Source organism: Carassius gibelio, chromosome B5, assembly GCF_023724105.1.
Source record: "Carassius gibelio isolate Cgi1373 ecotype wild population from Czech Republic chromosome B5, carGib1.2-hapl.c, whole genome shotgun sequence".
Classification (NCBI taxonomy): domain Eukaryota; kingdom Metazoa; phylum Chordata; class Actinopteri; order Cypriniformes; family Cyprinidae; genus Carassius; species Carassius gibelio.
In genome coordinates this window covers 19,024,352-19,042,591 of record NC_068400.1, presented here as the reverse complement: position 1 = coordinate 19,042,591, position 18,240 = coordinate 19,024,352, and the positions used below count along the sequence as shown (strand labels likewise).

At 35.0% G+C, this 18,240-nt stretch overlaps 1 protein-coding gene across 2 annotated transcripts; it reads left to right on the top strand.

Annotated features, from left to right (window-relative positions):
• Nucleotides 1–2,052: 2,052 nt before the first annotated feature.
• On the top strand, nucleotides 2,053–18,013 carry wasf3a (WASP family member 3a). 2 transcript variants are annotated; one of them, XM_052557919.1, is made up of 9 exons: nucleotides 2,053–2,150; nucleotides 6,335–6,485; nucleotides 7,162–7,296; nucleotides 10,754–10,907; nucleotides 10,996–11,113; nucleotides 12,003–12,184; nucleotides 13,194–13,469; nucleotides 15,185–15,468; nucleotides 16,123–18,013. In XM_052557919.1, the coding sequence occupies exons 2-9, from the start codon at nucleotides 6,353–6,355 to the stop codon at nucleotides 16,278–16,280; spliced, it is 1,440 nt and encodes a 479-aa protein (XP_052413879.1). In that variant the 5' UTR covers nucleotides 2,053–2,150; nucleotides 6,335–6,352; the 3' UTR covers nucleotides 16,281–18,013. The 2 variants fall into 2 exon arrangements, with proteins under 2 accessions (XP_052413879.1, XP_052413878.1); XM_052557918.1 differs by having other exon boundaries at nucleotides 2,077–2,150; nucleotides 6,315–6,485.
• The last annotated feature ends 227 nt before the right edge of the window (nucleotides 18,014–18,240 follow it).

The following is an 18,240-nucleotide window of genomic DNA, read 5'->3' as shown; positions in this document are numbered from 1 at the left end:
TCTATTTGTCTCAAATTTAAAATATAAAACAAATAACACTGTAATGCTGTGCCCTGGGACTGGGAGGCCTTTTTCTAAAAAAAAAAAAATGAATGGAGTGATAAAAATAGTTATTATATAAAAATATCAGAACAGCTGATTGAGATATTCAATTGAACATGATTTCCTGTGGAATGGGAACGGGTTGTTTACTGGACAATGAAATAGACATTATATAACATATTTCAACTTATGCTGTAGAATGGCTTTGTTGGTTAGTGGAAGTGCGTGTAAATATCTATTTAATGATCCATTTAATATCTATACAGCCTAATTGTATGTTGAACAGACTGGTAAATAAATAACTGGATTTTCACAACAATGTATACAAAGATTCTTGGATGATCTTTGGATAAATATAAACTACTTGAACTCAACAGGAAAACAACAAAGTTTATATTGCACGTAACCATATTATAATAAAAGTGTTTCATTGTTGAAATCAGACTTTTTTTTTCTTGTTTTAAAAATATGTTTATAATTTATATGTTATATATTTTATTATATATATATATATATATATATATATATATATATATATATATATATATATATATATATATATATATATATATATATATAATCAGTTTTTTTTTTTAAATGCCAGTGGCAAATACTCATTAGAAAAATTGTCTACTTTAAGATTATATGTTCAAATACTATTGCTCTTGTTGTCATTGGTAATCAGTAATTGGTGATTCATTATTCGTTCAGTAGCATTATTATTTTTTATGAGTGAAGTGTTACCACTCATAGATGAACTCAAGAAGTCAGTTCTCCTAAGTTCATGCAGTTGTCCTTGAAATACCACAGGTGTAGTTCATTACATTGTTTTTTTTGTTTGTTTGTTTTTTCACAAAATGTAGGAACCAAAAAGTGTATCAATGTTTTACTGTTTTATATAATTTGCATTTTGCTTGAAAAAAGTGTCCTGCTAAAATAAATGTATCTGATGCCAGTCCCACCTATGAAGACTCCATGTGTTAAGTATATCCCTAAATTTTTCACTGTATCAGCTGCCTAAAATAGAAATAAATTGTACACATTAGAGAAAATCATTAAAAGGAAAGATCACACCTTTTATAAACATGAATACACTGCTGGTTGGTCATAAATATTAGAAGTAGTCCGGTAAGTCTGAAGATGCTGGAAAGAAATTTAAAATCCACAGTTTCTCCAAGAACCATTCTCATATGGCGATGAAGTCTCCAAAAACCACACAGTGCCATCAAAGGATCTACAGGCAGCTCTGGAAGAAACTGCACAAATGTGGTTGTGAGAGTTCATAAAGGACAAAGTGTTCGCTCTCTGAAATAAAGAGTTTTTGAATGGCCAAGTCCAGTATTCCAGTTTGTCAAATCTCACCGCTGTAGGGGAGACTTGAAGTGAATCATACAAGAAACCAATGGATAATACCCTCACAACCAATAGCTTTACAATATTCCCTGTTTTATAACTATGCAAGTGAAAATCTTTTTATAGGAATATTTACATATTTATGAAAGGTTGTTTATGGCAACAATCTGTGGTTGTTAACATGTTAACATGTATTTCTGCCCTACATTTGAATGACATTGAAATATTGATCCTGACTTCTGTGTGATTATGAAGAGGAGGAGTCCGAGATCCAGTGTGTGCAAACATCACAGCTATTACTGCAGGGCAAAATAAAAATAAAATATAAAACAACAGTGAGTGAATTAAGGACCTATAAACTACTTTCTATAACTACAATAATCATGGTAACGTTTATAACAAAGCAGGATAATATTTTCCAAGAAAACATATTTTAGAGTGCGTTGGTAGATACTTTATAACGAAAGAATATGTATATTGGACCTTCGACTGGTTATATCCCACCTGAAACTGTCCCGTTACAATCCGTTACTGCTCCTTATCACCCACCATGTCTTCTTGCTAGATTGCAATTATGGACAAATCTTATTGGTTCTTATTGTTTTAATCCCAAAAGAACTTCCAGATGCTGAAATGCGATTGGTGCACAGAACTGCCCATCAACATAATAATCCAGCCCTAATACTGTGCTCTGATGTCAGCAAAACAGACGGACCGTTTCATCTATCATTATATCTGCATTCAAGCCACGTTTGGTAAGCGAAATGTTTTAAAATACATGCTAAAAATTTGCAAAATGCTTCATTAGTATAATATATTTTATCTTACGTTTGTGTACGTTTGTCTATATATTTTATTTAGAGCGTAGGCTGGTCGATTAACAGTCCCCCAGAATAAACTCAAGTGCAGTCTAGTGTCAGTTAGTCCTCTTTATTCAGTGTAGCATCGCGTCATTAATGGTAGACTTTATATTAATTACTGCACATTCACAGTTAAAAAGCTCAACTTTGTTATTAATCAGCGTTTCTTTCAACTCCAATTCCCAAAAAGTGTTGTGGTGGTATTATGGTACCTTGGTGGTGATGTTTTGGTAATGATATAAACTATGTACTTAATTGTTTTCATATGTTTGATGTTGATGTAGGCATGGTATACTCCAATTATTTAATAAAAAAAAAAAAACCTGCTATTTCCATGGAACTTTTTCAAAAAATAAGAAATGTACAATATAGTATGGTCTTCAATAATTTAGCAATAATATTTTCTCATTTGTTTAGTCATTAACAGATAATTAGTGTCATGTAGTGCAATGTGATAATGTATGTTCTGTGCTTTTACTAGCGAAATGGAGCACTGTTGAGTAGTGAGCCATTGATTTCCATTTGAGTTAATGGACATTTCCACAACCCTGTCTGCCTGATTGGTAGCTGACAGAGAGATGCTGACCAATTATGTTTGCTCTTAGCTTCTCCTGAAACCTGAAACCTAAATTTAGCTATAGTGAGATAGAATGTGATTTCAAACCTGCATTATATATAAAACATATCCAATAATGGAAACCTTGAACCACGATTGAAATAAACATGCCTCAGTACAGTTATGTTCTACAGGACGGTGACCCCTGGCTACAAGAGATGTGGTGGATTTAATAGTTTTAACAGAAAATTATTTCTACACACATTCTTGGTTCCATGCATTAAAGAATAACTTACGGATGCTCTTAAATGTGTCCTGGAAGTTAATGTGAGTGAAAGCGATGTAATCCAGAGAGCAGTGTGTGTGTGTGTGTGTGTGTGTCTGTCTAATAACTTAATCCTGAGAGGCTGGGAACACCAACCTCCCCCTGTATAATCTTCTGGTGACATACAGTTACCTTACTCGCTTCTGGATTGTAAGCCACACAATGAAACGAACAAGGAATTTTTGAATTTACGCTGTTATGTTCAAAGGTGTTTATAGAATATATTTTTTTTTTTTGTACTTGCAAACAATGTTATACTAATTAAATAAAATAACAAGTGGAATAAAAAACTGTTAAAGGGACAATTCTCTCAAATATGTCATAATTTACTCATGCTCAATGGGGTTAGTTGGTTGAACTGTCCATTTCAAGTGCACAAATAACTGTTCATAACTTTTTAAACACACTTAAGTAGACTTTTAAAGTGCACTTCGTAATAATTTCAAATTAAAAGTTTACTTTAAAGTACATTTTAAATCATTCTTCTCAATCTTTTGTTGTTGATTTTTAAAGAAGTACACATATTTTGATGCTTTGACTAACAAGAATACTTTTGTAGCTGTAGTGAGCTTTACATTTAAAATGAATATATTTTAACATTACAGATGTCTACTTACTAATATATTTAAACACATGACAGAATTGATATAAATTACATTAAAGCATATTTTAGTTTAGGCTTCAGCCCTGTGATCCTCCATCTTGCACTTCACCTCAACTTCACATCACTTCAAAGTCCTCCTTAATAGGGTCAAAAAAGATCTAATCGGACTAACTAAATTGCATATAATATAAATCTATCATGCTGATTTATAAATTTATACATTTCATTGCAATTAGCATAACATTAATTGTCCAAAATAATGCACTTCAGTAAATTTTATGTGTATTATTAAGTATATAATTTCTGAAATAAATAAGGGGTAACAGGTTATGTAAATAAATAAGTAAATAAATGTTGAAATCAATATATACCATTGACCATTTAGCCATTTAAATTGATAACATTATCAAGTTAGATACTAGTTAATTAAAATAAACAAAACACAAATGTTATTCATGACCACACATAAACCTAGCAAACGAGTATTTTGATAAGAAAACTACATACAATGACCACCAAAATATTGGATACTTTAGCCACCTGCATAAATTCGAAGACAGCACACTTATTAAGTAAAACATTTGACAAAGGTTATTCGTTAGGTTTTAATAAAACAATAGTAAACAAAGAATCTGGGATGTTATTGTTTGCTGGTGAAATATAACAATAATAATAATTCCATATACACTGATACACTGAACAAAATAATAAACGCAACACTTTTGTTTTTGCCCCCATTTTTTTATCAGCTGAACTCAAAGATCTAAGATTTTCCCCAAAAAGATGTCCCCAAAAGCCTATATCACTCTCTCAAATATTGTTCACAAATCTGTCTAAATCTGTGTTAGTGAGCACTTCTATGCCTAAATATTCCAGCCACCTCACAGGTGATTAGACAGCATGATTACTGCAAAGGTGTGACTTAAGCTGGTCTCAATAAAAGGCCACTCTAAATTGTGCAATTTTACTGTTATGGGGGTCACCATTTGCACCATTTGCCTCACACAGTGCAACACATCTTCTTCGCATAGAGTTGATCAGGTTGTTGATTGTGGCCTGTGAAATGTCGGTCCACTCCTCTTTAATGGCTGTGTGAAGTTGCTGGATATTGGCAGGAACTGGACCACACTGTCATATACACCGATCCAGAGCATCCCAAACATGCTCAATGGGTGACATGTCCGGTGAGAATGCTGGCCATGCCCCCAAGAACTGGGATGTTTTCAGCTTCCAGGAATTGAGTACAGATCCTTGAAACATGGGGCCGTGCATTATCATGCTGCAACACGAGGTGATTGTCATGGATGAATGGCACAACAATGGGCGTCAGGATCTTGTCACGGTATCGCTGTGCATTCAAAATGCCATCAATAAAATGCTCCTGTGTTTGTGGTCTATACCATAACCCCACCGCCACCATGGGCCACTCGATCCACAACGTTGACGTCAGCAAACGGCTCACCCACACAACGCCATACACCCTCTCTGCCATCTGCCCTGTACAGTGAAAACCGTGATTCATCCATGAAGAAAACACCTCTCCAAAGTGCCAGCTGCCATCCAATGTGAGCATTTCCCCATTAAGTTAGTTATGACGACGAACTGCATTCAGGTCAAGACCCAGATGAGGATGACGGGCATGCAGATTAGCTTCCCTGAGACGGTTTCTGACAGTTTGTGCAGAAATTCTTTGGTCATGCAAACTGATTGTTGAAGCAGCTGTCTGGGTGGCTGGTCTCAGACAATCTTGGAGGGAAAGTGGATGTGGAGCTCCGGGGCTGGTGTGGTTACACGTGGTCTGCGATAGTGAGCCCGGTTGGATGTACTGCCAAATTCTCTGAAACGCCTTTGGAGATGGCTTATGGTAGAGAAATAAACATTAAATTCATGGTCAACAGCTCTGGTTGACATTCCAGCAGTCAGCATGCCAATTGCATGCTGCCTCAAAACTTGCGACATCTGTTGCATTGTGTTGCTTGATGAAACTGCACATTTTAGAGTGGCCTTTTAATTGTGGCCAGCCTAAGGCACATCTGTGCAATAATCATGCTGTCTAATCAGCATCTTGATATGTCACACCTGTGAGGTTGATGGATTATCTCGGCAAAGGAGAAGTGCTCACTAACACAGATTTAGACATATTTGTGAACAATATTTGAGAAAAATAGGCCTTTTGTGTGCATGGAAAAAGTCTTAGATATTTGAGTTCAGCTCATAAAAAAAGGGGGCAAAAACAAAATTGTTGGGTTTATAATTTTGTTCAGTGTAGATGTCATTCTATAATTATAAGTTTTTCCTCTTCTTCTTCATGGTCCTACTTCATAGTCCTCATGGCTGTCTACTTATCAGCTGAACCCATGCTTTTATGTAATGACCATTGGCTTATATTAATAGTTTCTTAAAATAAGACAACTTAATATAATTTAAATAATACATTTTTAATAGGACTTCCAATTTGTAGTGTACATATTTAGTCTATTAGTCTGTTAGTCTAATGTGACATGGAGAAAGATGGGCAATGGATGGTGTCAGTACATTTGGTTTAATTGTAATCCTGTTTGTTTGTCCTAACAGTTGCTGGTTCGTTTGTATAGATGTGTTGAGGTGAAGTCATGCCACTGGTGAAGAGAAACATCGAGCCCAGGCACCTGTGTAGAGGAGCTTTACCTGAGACCATCAGCAATGAGCTGGAGTGTGTGACCAACAACACTCTCTCTGCCATCATACGCCAACTTAGCAGCCTCAGTAAGACCTACTTTATTATATTAGTATTAGTAGGAATATATGTGTGTGTGTGTGTGTGTGTGTGTGTATATATATATATATGTATATTTTTTCCATAATAATAATTTCAATTAATAAAAAAGAAGAACAGTGTAACATTTCAGTTTAATTCATCATTTATTTGAACCTACATGCATGCACTTCTGTTTTACACAAATACACTATAAAATCAATTGAATAAATGAGATGGGATAGCAATGCTTTTTTTTTTGTTCACTGGCTCCCAAGCAAACACTCTAAGCTTAATCCCATGAAGCACAGCGCAATCAACAGATGTAGATAAGGAGTATATGGATGTTCTGCAGGGTTCTATGGGTCAAAGATGCTGTGTTTATGTGAATGTATGGAATAAGGCTTGCATTTATTGATTTGCAATTTATATCACCCATGTGTGTATGTGTGTTTTGCTGTTCTCCAGTAGATTAGAGCATGCAAATTAATTAACTGTTTGTAAACATAACAGTTAAAGATTGTAAATAAAAGCTGAGAAATAACCAATATTCTAGAGTGCAGAGCAGTTTGTTTGAGAGGAATTTCCTAATGAGTGTGCTGTAAGATGTTTTGGATAAAGCATCCAGTAAATTACTGTATAAAAGGTCAGCTCTGACCGTCAGTCTTTCTTTCTTATCTTCTACAGGTAAACATGCAGAAGATGTGTTTGGTGAGCTCTTTAATGAAGCCAATACATTCTACCTTCGTGCCAATTCTCTACAGGACCGTATAGATCGTCTTGCAGTCAAGGTCACTCAGTTGGACTCTAGTGTGGAGGAAGGTCAGTTAAAGTTCAAAAGTCAAATATCACATGCACTTTACCAGATATGGGATGCATGTTTAATAGGATATTTACAGGCTAAGCCTAACATGTATAAGGAATTTGGGTCAAAATCTGGCCCTTTCTTAGGTATATATATTTTTTTTCATGATGAGGTCTTTTCATCTGACATTCCCAGAATTCCTAAAATAAGCTGTCTTTGATCATATGAACTTTTTTTCCATGTATGTTATTTCTTTAAGTTTTAATGAGATTTGTACCATTACCCTTGGACTCCGCATATAAATCATTGATGTTTAAAAATTGTGTGGTAAGCAACAACCTGCCTCATTCAGTATGTTGTTAGAGTTCAGATGCAAGAGCCTCTAAATGCCTCTGAAATGCTCTTCTAAAATTTGTATTTTTGTCAAGCTCTAATGTTTGTGTTCAGCTATTTCACTTACCATATTTTTCGGACTACAAATCGCACCTAAGTATAAGTCGCATCAGTCCAAAAATATGTCAAAAACACATATAAGTCGCACTGGACTATAAGTCCCATTTACTTAGAACAAAGAACCAAGAGAAAACATTACCATCTACAGCCGCGAGAGGGCGCTCTATATTTTCAGTGTAGACTAAAGGAGCACTGAGCAGCATAGAGCGCCCTCTCGCGGCTGTAGACGGTAATGTTTTCTCTTGGTTCATTTCTCTTGGTTCATGTCAAATTAATTTTGATAAATAAGTCGCACCTGACTATAAGTCGCAGGACCAGCCAAACTATGAAAAAAAGTGTGACTAATACGGTAAATGGCATTTAAAAGGAAATTATTAATGTGAAATTACTAAACCTACACACAGGAGTATGGAATTACATTTGGTTCAATAATAATGAACGAAACTTTATAAAACTGAACGTCAATACTGAACTTAATCGCAGAAATTTAACAGGCTCTTGAAATATGCTTCATACTTTGTTAATGTTTTGCAAAGATTCGTTTTCGCTAATCGTGGATTCTGAATTCATTGCCACAGATTTCGCTTACGGTTCACAGTTTTTCGTTTGGTGTTTTGACACAAACCACTCGTGGGGGCGAGCTTAACAGTGATCTACTCTGATTTGATAGTGAGCTTTTGATGGACAGGTGCTCTCTGACCGGGAAGTGTAGGCGTCACTCAGTGGCACGCATATTGGAAAGCTCAGTGATTAATTCTGGTCTATACCACAAAAATTATTTTTCAAAGACATTTATTTTAAGCTCATACAGGTTCTACCCTGTAAAGAATTTTATGCAAAGATTTAAATCTGACATTGATCTTACATGCTCTTTTTGTTTGAGTTCTGAAGAAACTGTACACTTATTTTGGTCATGTCACTACTCAGAAACTTTGGGATTATATTGGTGTGTTTGTCAACTGTCAAGATTTGTCAAGATTTTGCCAGGCTTCTCAGTACATATGAAAAACATTATATTTGGGTATTATGACTCTGACCCCACAAACGAGAATAAGAGTTTTGTTATTAATTGAAAAATTTTCTCAAACAAATTTCACATTCACAAATGCAAATTCCCTAACTGTAAACTTGTCTTCTCTGTTTTCCTAAAAGAAATGGAAAACTATTTGAATGTAATTTCAGTATCTACTAATAAGAAAGCTATAAGTACTGTTAGAATTTGCTCTGCCTTTGAGATTTTGGCACTTTTTTCTTTAGTTCTATTTTATTCTTTATTGGGTTTTTTTTAATTTATTTTTTTATGGTTGATATTGTGTAATGTATGTTTATACTTTTGTATGTTTTTGTTATCTGCATTAATAAAAAGAGAGAGAAAAAAAAGTTCTCGCCGTGATTTGTATGCAATTCATCGTGCCTTGTATTACTAAATATGTAAATAATATTTGACCTTCGATCGTCTCAGTCTGTAAAGATGAGCTTTCAGGAGACACGGTGCGGCGTCATCTTCCTCCTCCGCTTGTCCTTCAAGGCAGCTTGAAGTAAGCTTGTGTTACTGAAGTAACCAATAACATCAATACAAGTTTTTCATGTTATAGTGTGCAACAGTTTGTTGCGGGTTATTATTGTCATTCAGTAACACAAGCTTACTTCAAGCTGCCTTGAAGGACAAGAGCTCATCTTTATAGACTGAGACGATCAAAGGTCAAATATTATTTACATATTTAGTAATAAAAATCACCGCGTGAGCTTTGCAAAATGTGGCGTCTGCGCTTCTCGGTCAGAGAGCACCTGTCCATCAAAAGCGCACTATCCAATCAGTGTAGATCACTGTTAAGCCCGCCCCCACGAGAGGTTTGTGTCAAAACACCAAACGAAAAACTGCAAAGCATAAGCAAAATCTGTGGCAATGAATTCAGAATCCACAATTAGCGAAAACTAATCTTTGAAAAACATTAACAAAGACTGAAGCATATTTGAAGAGCCTGTTAAATTTGTGCGACTGAGTTAATTTTTTTCATTTTCTTTTGTGTTTTTCTTCTTTTGAAATGGCATATTTTTGATAGTTTATGAAAGAGTTAAGTTCAGTTTTATAAAGTTTCGTTCATTATTATTGAACCAAATGTAATTCCATACAGAAGCCTGATAAAAATATTAATTTTAGAAGAAACCTTCAAATGGCACTTAGAGACAGAAGGCAGGATGATGTCAGATAAGTATTACAAGGTGAGTAGACTGAGAAGTATCTATTTTGGGAACAATGGGCCCAGACCAAAGTGAAGTGGAGAATGAGAGAGACGGGCATCTAGAGTGCCGGCTAAATAAGGGGTGTTTGGATGGGGTGAAGGATGAACCACTTAGCCACAGTGCATAATCGATATAGCGCTCATGAAGGACGGATGGTAATTGGACGCCGGCATCTGTTGATAAAGATTATCATCTAATCCGCCCCAGAAGATTGTTTTCAAGGTTCACTCTTTCCATGGAAAAATCAAGAAATTCTTCAACGTTATCTCCAATTGGACAGCCATCTTGTGGAATGGAGAAGTAAATTAGCTGGGTCAAATGATATGATGTCTATGGTAGATCTGGTGTTCTGTCACAATAAGAGAAGTAGACGACACAATAAGAGAAGTAGACGAGATAATGTACGTACAACCATGTCATTATTAGCAGGAATATCAGAAATTCAAGTGATTCAAGGTAATAAATAAGATCATAGAATTATTTGAGAAACTTTGCAAGGTGAATAACATTACCTTTCTTAGCAGGTTCTGTCTTGTGTAACTAGTGGTGCGACATTCAAACCGAGGCATCAGAGTTTGTGTTGAGAATAAATGGGTGTGCCTGATGAAGCCTCGATCCGAGGCTTGTTTTGTTGACGAGAAATCATGATCAATGGAACTTCAATAACACAAATTGTTAAAATATATTAATCTCAAAGATAATATAGAGCAGGTGCAGAATTATTTTCATAGTTGGTGTACTCTGTGTAATAATCTCTCTGTTTTATTTTTGTCACAGTTTCACTCCAGGATATTAATATGCGTAAAGCCTTTAAAAGCTCTACTGTTCAAGACCAGCAGGTGGTGACAAAGAGCAGCATTCCAAACCCGATCACAGAGATGTACAACACCAGCGACAAACCACCACCTCTGAACATACTCTCTGCTTACAGGTGTGTGTTTGTGTGTATGTGTATGCTTTCTTCTTCTTCTTCTTCAATATGAATTATAGGTTTATAAATATGTTTCTGATTTTTCCAGGGATGACCATATTGATGGAATTAAGTTCTACACAGACCCCTCATATTTCTTTGATTTGTGGAAGGAAAAAATGCTTCAAGACACAGAGGACAAGAGAAAAGAGAAGAGAAAACATAGGGTACAATAATTACTCTTTTAAATGTTTTTCATCTATTAATCTGGTAACATTCTTGCTAAAGTCTTACATTAGTCTTACATTAAAGGACTTAAAGGAATAGTTCATGTGAAGGAATAGGTCAAATGAAAATGTACTCCTCCCCAAGCCATCCAAGATATAGATGAGATTGTTTCTTCATTAGAACAGATTTGGGGGGGGGGCATTACATTACTTGCTCACCAGTGGATGCTCTGCAGTGAATGGGTGCCGACAAAATGAGACTCCAAACAGCTGATAAAAACATCACTATAATCCTCAAGTAATCCACACATCTCTAGTCCATCAGTGTGTTTGTAAGAGACAAATCCATCAAGGCATTTTAAATTTAAACCATCGCTTCTGTCCAAAATACAAGTATATAATCCATAATAACACTTCCTCCAGTGAAGTTTATTACTTGTTGCCCTCTCATATCAAAATCAACAAACATGAACTGTCTTGGACGGATTCCTCTTGTAAACAGTGCTTGATCTGTAGATATCATGATTTACATTAGACACATTTTTCTCTAGAGAGAGCAATATTATGTAATATGACTGATATTTTTGCCAGATTCAGTGATCTTAATTGTGGATTTGTTTCTTACGAACATGCAGTTTTTATTTTTCTCCAAATCTGTTCCAATAAACTCTGTCTTCATCTTGGATGGCCTGAGAATTTTTATCTTTGGGTAAACTATTGCTTTAAGGACTTTTGCCTATTTGACCTATTCACAGTTTCTTTTCAGCCAGTTTAAAAAATATATTGTTCAGAAGTAACTTTCAGAAAAAGTTTTTTTTTTTTTCAAGCTAACATACAAATCACTTAGATCATCTTCAGTATGTCCTCACTTTCTCTCCTTTTCATACAGGAGCAGAAGCAGTCTGTTGATGGTACATTGCCCCGTGAGGTGAAAAAGGTTCGTAAGGCTCATAACCGCAGACAAGAATGGAACATGATGGCTTTTGATAAGGAGCTGCGACCGGACCATCGTCATTATCATTCACTTCACAGAGGTGTATCGTCTGAGGGCTCTCTGTCTCCAGACGGCAGGTTTGTCACCTCTCAAATCAACTTGTAAAAATAATAATGGCTACAGTAATGCACAAAATGAAAGTGAAAGGGCTTATGCAATGCAAATATAACATGCACTGGCATACAATGCAAAATCTAAAACTGGCATGACATACACAAGGACACAAGGCAAGTTGTTGATAACACTTTCTATGAAGCCCATATTTATAATACATTATAATGGAATTCTTAAGGCATTATAATGAATGCATAATGCATTATAAAAACCCTTATTATATGATATCTTATGAATATTCATAAAACCAGTTTTAATTTATTATAATATTTACTTATTGGTGGTTATAGCTTTTAAGAGAATGATGATTTATAGCACACTGGACCACATTGCATAGTTGTTTAAAGTTGCAATGAAATAAAAAGTGACAATTCTTATTTTTACGGAATATTGCACTGTCTATTAAAATGATTTATTAACCTCCAGTAACTCGTCACTTACATCCTACAATGAATGAAAAATCTATTTCCGCCCTAAAGTTTTTCTCATTACAAAAGCTGTTTGGCTTCAAAAAGATGATTGCATTGATTGATGATTCATGCCAACTGTGCTGAAATAAAATAAAACAAAGAGCACAAGTGCATGATTGATTGATTTACCTCATCAAGCAGAACAAGTAGAAATATTCTACAGCAAGAGTCACAAATTCTGTTTATAGAGTCTACCTTTTATTCATTTAACTGTGTAGTAGATATTTGCTTTCACAGGATTCCTCAAAATAATGGTTAAATATGATATATTATACATTATATATATTATATATATAATTACAATATTGTTTAAATAAATGTAGCCATCATGAGCAAAAATAAATAATAACATAATTTCATAGTTATTCTAAACTTTTGATCAGTAGTGCATATTTAGTTTTTTTATAATTATTTTAAAAACATGAAAAATCATGGTTCAGTTTGTTGAAAATCATTATTTCAGTGTTTGCATTATGGCAATGTAATGAATTTATCTTTTCAGATCACATGCAAACAACTACCCAGTCCAAGCATGTCACGCTCAAGCACGGGCCAGCCATGCTCATGCACAGCCGCATCCCTTCATGACTGTGGAGACAGCATCATCTAGTGCAAATGGAGGGGTAGAGCATGAGTATCACAGCATCGGAGGGCCTGTGGGTACTGATGTAGGTTACAGAGTGGGTGTACTCGCTCGAACACATCCAACTCCTCCACAGTACCCACCCCCTGACACTGGAGTCAATGGAGCCATCACGCTTCCTCCAGCAGACTATGGGTAATATTACTCAACATTTAATCATAACATGTTTTATCACACACAGACACAGACACACACACACACATGTGTGATTAAACATGTTATGATTAAATGTTGACTTATACACTACAGTACATTTACTTTATAATCATAGCACATTAAATTGGAGTGGGTTATTTGATATTTCTTTTAAAGTCAATTTATTTTAAGTTTACTAAATTGCAGTAATTAATTGCATTTAAATAAATGACATACAAGTTTCAATAGAGATGTAAAGTATAGTCTAGCATAAATGATAATCAATACATTAGACAGTATACTTTAACCATATAACAGATGTACTTAAGTGGCTCAAAATAGCACTCTATAGTTCAGCAATCTGCATTTAATATAAAAAATATATTATGTGTACATTAGAACATGTGTACATTACATTAGATTGTTACATACCGGTTCTCATTTCTAAAGGTTTGAATTATACCCGCCACAGTAAATCTACTCAAATTAGGCTGGACTCTAAGTCCAGCCTCTCTCATTGTTAAACCATGGTTTATAACATGATCGACTACTGTAGCCCTAATCTCCTTCGAGACCACTCTTCTTGTTCCTTGTCCTCCTCAATTTCTGACTTGTCCTCTTCCTCCCCTTGCTCCCCTTCCAACTCCTCTTAGTCGAACTCGTCCTCTGGCTCTCCCTCCAACTCCTCTTACTCTGTCTGGATTGTTGCATCCATTGTCCAAATTACTTGACCTCTGGCTTATTTATAGGCCACTACTAAAGTTATGATTGGTTGTTGTTAAGTAAAGCAACACGTGTTTGCACATGTGAGGAGTTAGTGTGAGGCACTGATGAATTAGTGAATTAGTGTGGCATTAGTGTGGCACTTTGATTGATTGTGTTTATGAAAGGAAATCAAGAAACTTCCTGTCAGATTTTTGTGTGTTGCATAGAAAATTGTGTTTTGTGTTTTGCAAAAAACGAAATTGAAAACTGATTAAAAGGCCAAAAATTTGGTTTATGGTTTTGCAGATTTAGTGTGTGGTTCTGGTGTTTGAGTGTCAGGTTTTAGAAATTGTGTGACAAGTAATAATTTTGTGTGTAAGCAGTTGAAAAAAACTGTAACATAAGCTTTTGTAAATCTGAAAATAAGTATATTCTTCTTTTAAAGTATATTTTTCTCCCTAATAAGTACCCCTTGTACCCCTAACCTGTTATCATGGGGATAGAAAAAAGATGCACTGTTTGCATGTCTAATGTGAAATAGGCTTTGAACAAAATACCCAAGTATTGCCAACAACAGTACTTGCCCATTTTCATAATTAATAAGAGCCACCTTGTCCATTACAGATGTTAAAAAGAATATGGAGCAGGATTTTAAGCGGGTCTGGAAAATTAAGTTTTGTTTAAAAAGTATATGATACAGAAGGATACAGTGAGCACTTTTGAGAAAGATAATTTGGAGTCATGGCTGTCAAATAATAGGTACTTGATACTTTTTAACACACGTTCTTATTATGAAGTCAATATTTCTGCAAATTGTCTTGGTTAATTCTGGTTTATAAACGATTTCAGGGGAACCCACCCCTTAATTAGGCAGTTCTTGGCCAGAAAAGGCTACAAAGTGGACCAGACTTCATGCCAATAGTAAAAAGCCTGTATCCAAAACAAAATATACAGTATGTTGGTGACTATCTATGCTGGTCCAGGTAAAGCTCTCGCTTCCTCTCTTATAGTATGATGGAGTATTATGCCACCTCAGGCCCGCCGCCCCCTCCAGTGGGTCCCATCATTCCATCTGCACAGACGGCATTTGCCTCAGCTCCAGCTACTCCTCATCCTGGACCGATCACGTCAGCCTTACAGTATCCTCTTCCACCTGTGCCACCTCTTGAAGGTCCACCTGCTCCTCCAGCACCTCCTGTACCTCCTCATCCTGTAGCACTTAGAGAGGGACAGAGACTAACTCTGCAGCCTGTCACAGACGCTCGCAGTGACCTGCTCTCAGCAATACGCATGGGTAAGTGGAGTGTGTTTGTGCATATTTTGTATACATCAACAGGAGAGTTTTGTCTATGGTGGCATACTTTAGCATGACCACAGTACAGTGCACTCAGCACTTCAACACTTCAGCATACTTAAAAAAAAGAGTAGTTATTATAGAAATAATGTATTTTAAAAGAATATACTTAAGTGTGTTTGATTTGAGTTTGATTTGACTTTACAAAGTGCATTTTTACACGTATATGTATGATTTTAGGAAACAGTCATGAAAATGGAATTAATTTAGGTACATTTAAGTTGACATTTAATTCAAGCACATATTTAAAAAAAATACTTTTAATATTTGAAGTAGACTACAAACTCACATTCAATACAATTAAGCAAACTTATTTTTCACATATGATACTGTACATAATTTGAAATGGAATATTTCAATTAATATTTTAATATTTATATAGCTTACATGTAAATGTACAGTAGGTGTCTATGTTGATAGTCATATAATGATATATAGTAATTTAATTAATTCAAATAATTTTAACGTTTTTGTGGTTAAGTCAAAACTCAGCAGTTGCTATATATGTTAAGATTGTAAAGTGTCAAACAACTGCACAAAACATGCATTTAGTGTTATTTGTGCTCCCATGTGTGTTTTTGTGTATGTGTTCAGGTATTCAACTAAAGAAAGTACAGGAGCAACAAGAGCAGCAAGCTAAAAGAGAGCCGGTGGGGAATGATGTGGCTACTATACTCTCTCGCCGCATTGCAGTGGAGTATAGCGACTCAGAAGATGACTCAGAATTCGATGAGAATGAATGGTCTGACTGATTATAGTCAACCACACACACAAGAGTAGAAAGAGACCTTCCTCTTAAGTATGGAAGTACATTCATCTTCAGATACCTACATATAGTTGATCCTTGAGAATGATGTCAATTTCTCAAAATATGTTTAGGTAATATAAATCTTAAGAAACTAAAGCAGACTCTTATGCACTCAAACCAGACAAATGTTCAAGTTACAGTAAAGAGATTTTCACATAAAATATAGATATTATATAAAAAATTATATTAAAAATATATATATTACTTTCTATCTTTATAAGTGACACTGTAACAAACACTTGTGTATTATTCTCAGATTCATTAGCTGCTGTGGTTAAATAACTATAAGAGTAAGAAAGTGCAGTCATTTGAACAAATACCAGTTTGCAACATAACATTTTTGTAAAGCCAGAACAACTAGAAGCTGTTGAAATTGAAAGTCTCGCACTTTCAAGTTAAAAATGCATACACTAATGCCACATACTTTAAAACTGTATATAATCTAATATATTAATATGCACTTTTTAAAGATACATAAGGTTCAGAGTTTCCCATTTTAGGGCACTACCCCAGTGATAAGCTGTTGTACAACTCACTACACTATTGCGTTCAGCTGTTAATATGTTAACTTTGACAGCTCTAATTGTCTTTTAAATCTTGGTTTATTCATGTGACTTAAAGTCAAGTTCTTGAGTTATTCTTATGATTCTTAAGAGACTGATATGATTTTAGTTGTCTACATGAAATGTTATATGACTCTAGAGCTTAGTATATCTTTAAAATAATAATAATAAATAAATAATACAAATATGTTTTGAAGAGGCAACTTTTCCAATAAATTGTTCTCAGAGTCATCTCTTCAAAATGTAGACTGGCTTCATTTTTAACTATGCCTCAGTTCACTTCATTTAGTTAAGGAGTGAATGTATGGTTGTTAAAATGACACAAGAAGAGGTCAGGAAATGCATTCTGGATATTGCCTATTGAAGATCTTGCTGATTTAAGACCTAAAAACGTAGCGTTGTCTGAACACAATGGTGGGGGATTACAACCTTTTAATGATTCAAACCCACTGTCGGGTGCATTGTAGGGCTCATGAATGGGACAAGTTAACAGACCACAATAGTGGCATTAGTGCTAAACTTTTACACAATTCTAGACATGTCACATACTTCACATATTTTTGGTGTTGTACATCTAGTTATGATGGAAGCTTTATTAAATTTTATGCATGTATTTGAAAGGAGTCTCACATTTTGCAAGCATAGTTTTTACGTTGGTTGTGTTCAAGTTAGATTTTTTACATGTAGCTATTTTTTAATGGTCCCTCCTCACATTAACAAAAGAAGAAAATAATTTGTTCATTAAATGTCTTAAAAGAATGTCTGTTAATCCTTGAGAGGGAATTAAATTATACGGACTAAGACAAGCAACTCTAAATCTAGCTGTTTAGGTTGAATGATGCGGTCATCTGCAGTATAATTGATTAAAAGCTGAGCATTATTGTGATTACATGGCAAAATGAAAAACAGTCTGGTGAGCGGATACATTCCTTTCTTACATTGTTTTGTTTACTGTCTGCATCACACACACAGAGCACCTGGTGGTCTGTCTGTTTTTTTGTTTTGTTTAGTTTTTTCTTTCTGAGAACATTCTTTCTCACACTCTGACTCTGTTGTTTTCAAGTATTTGAAATTGTTTTTTTTTTAGTGGAATTAAAAACCCACAGCCTCAAAAGCCTTTGCCCCGTTTCCATATGGCTCAGAAATGTTCCCATAGCGATATCCCACTGGCCCTGCTTATTTACGATAGTTGTTGAAGTGCGGCATGCTGCCATGCAAAGTTCATTAAATCACTGTTTTACTACTCAGCTTAATCCCTATACCAATACAGCAGTACAATCCCGAAAGACAAGAGAAAGACAGACAGAAGAAGAGGGCTTAAAGACTTGACAGATCAGATCT

What these genes read in the sequence shown, in the direction of transcription:
- wasf3a (XM_052557919.1), top strand. Translation starts at nt 6,353, where the DNA reads ATGCCACTGGTGAAGAGAAACATCGAGCCCAGGCACCTGTGTAGAGGA. An exon ending in ACGCCAACTTAGCAGCCTCA is followed by an intron (nt 6,486 to 7,161) that starts GTAAGACCTACT and finishes TATCTTCTACAG; the next exon opens with GTAAACATGCAGAAGATGTG. An exon ending in AAGAGAAGAGAAAACATAGG is followed by an intron (nt 11,114 to 12,002) that starts GTACAATAATTA and finishes CTTTTCATACAG; the next exon opens with GAGCAGAAGCAGTCTGTTGA.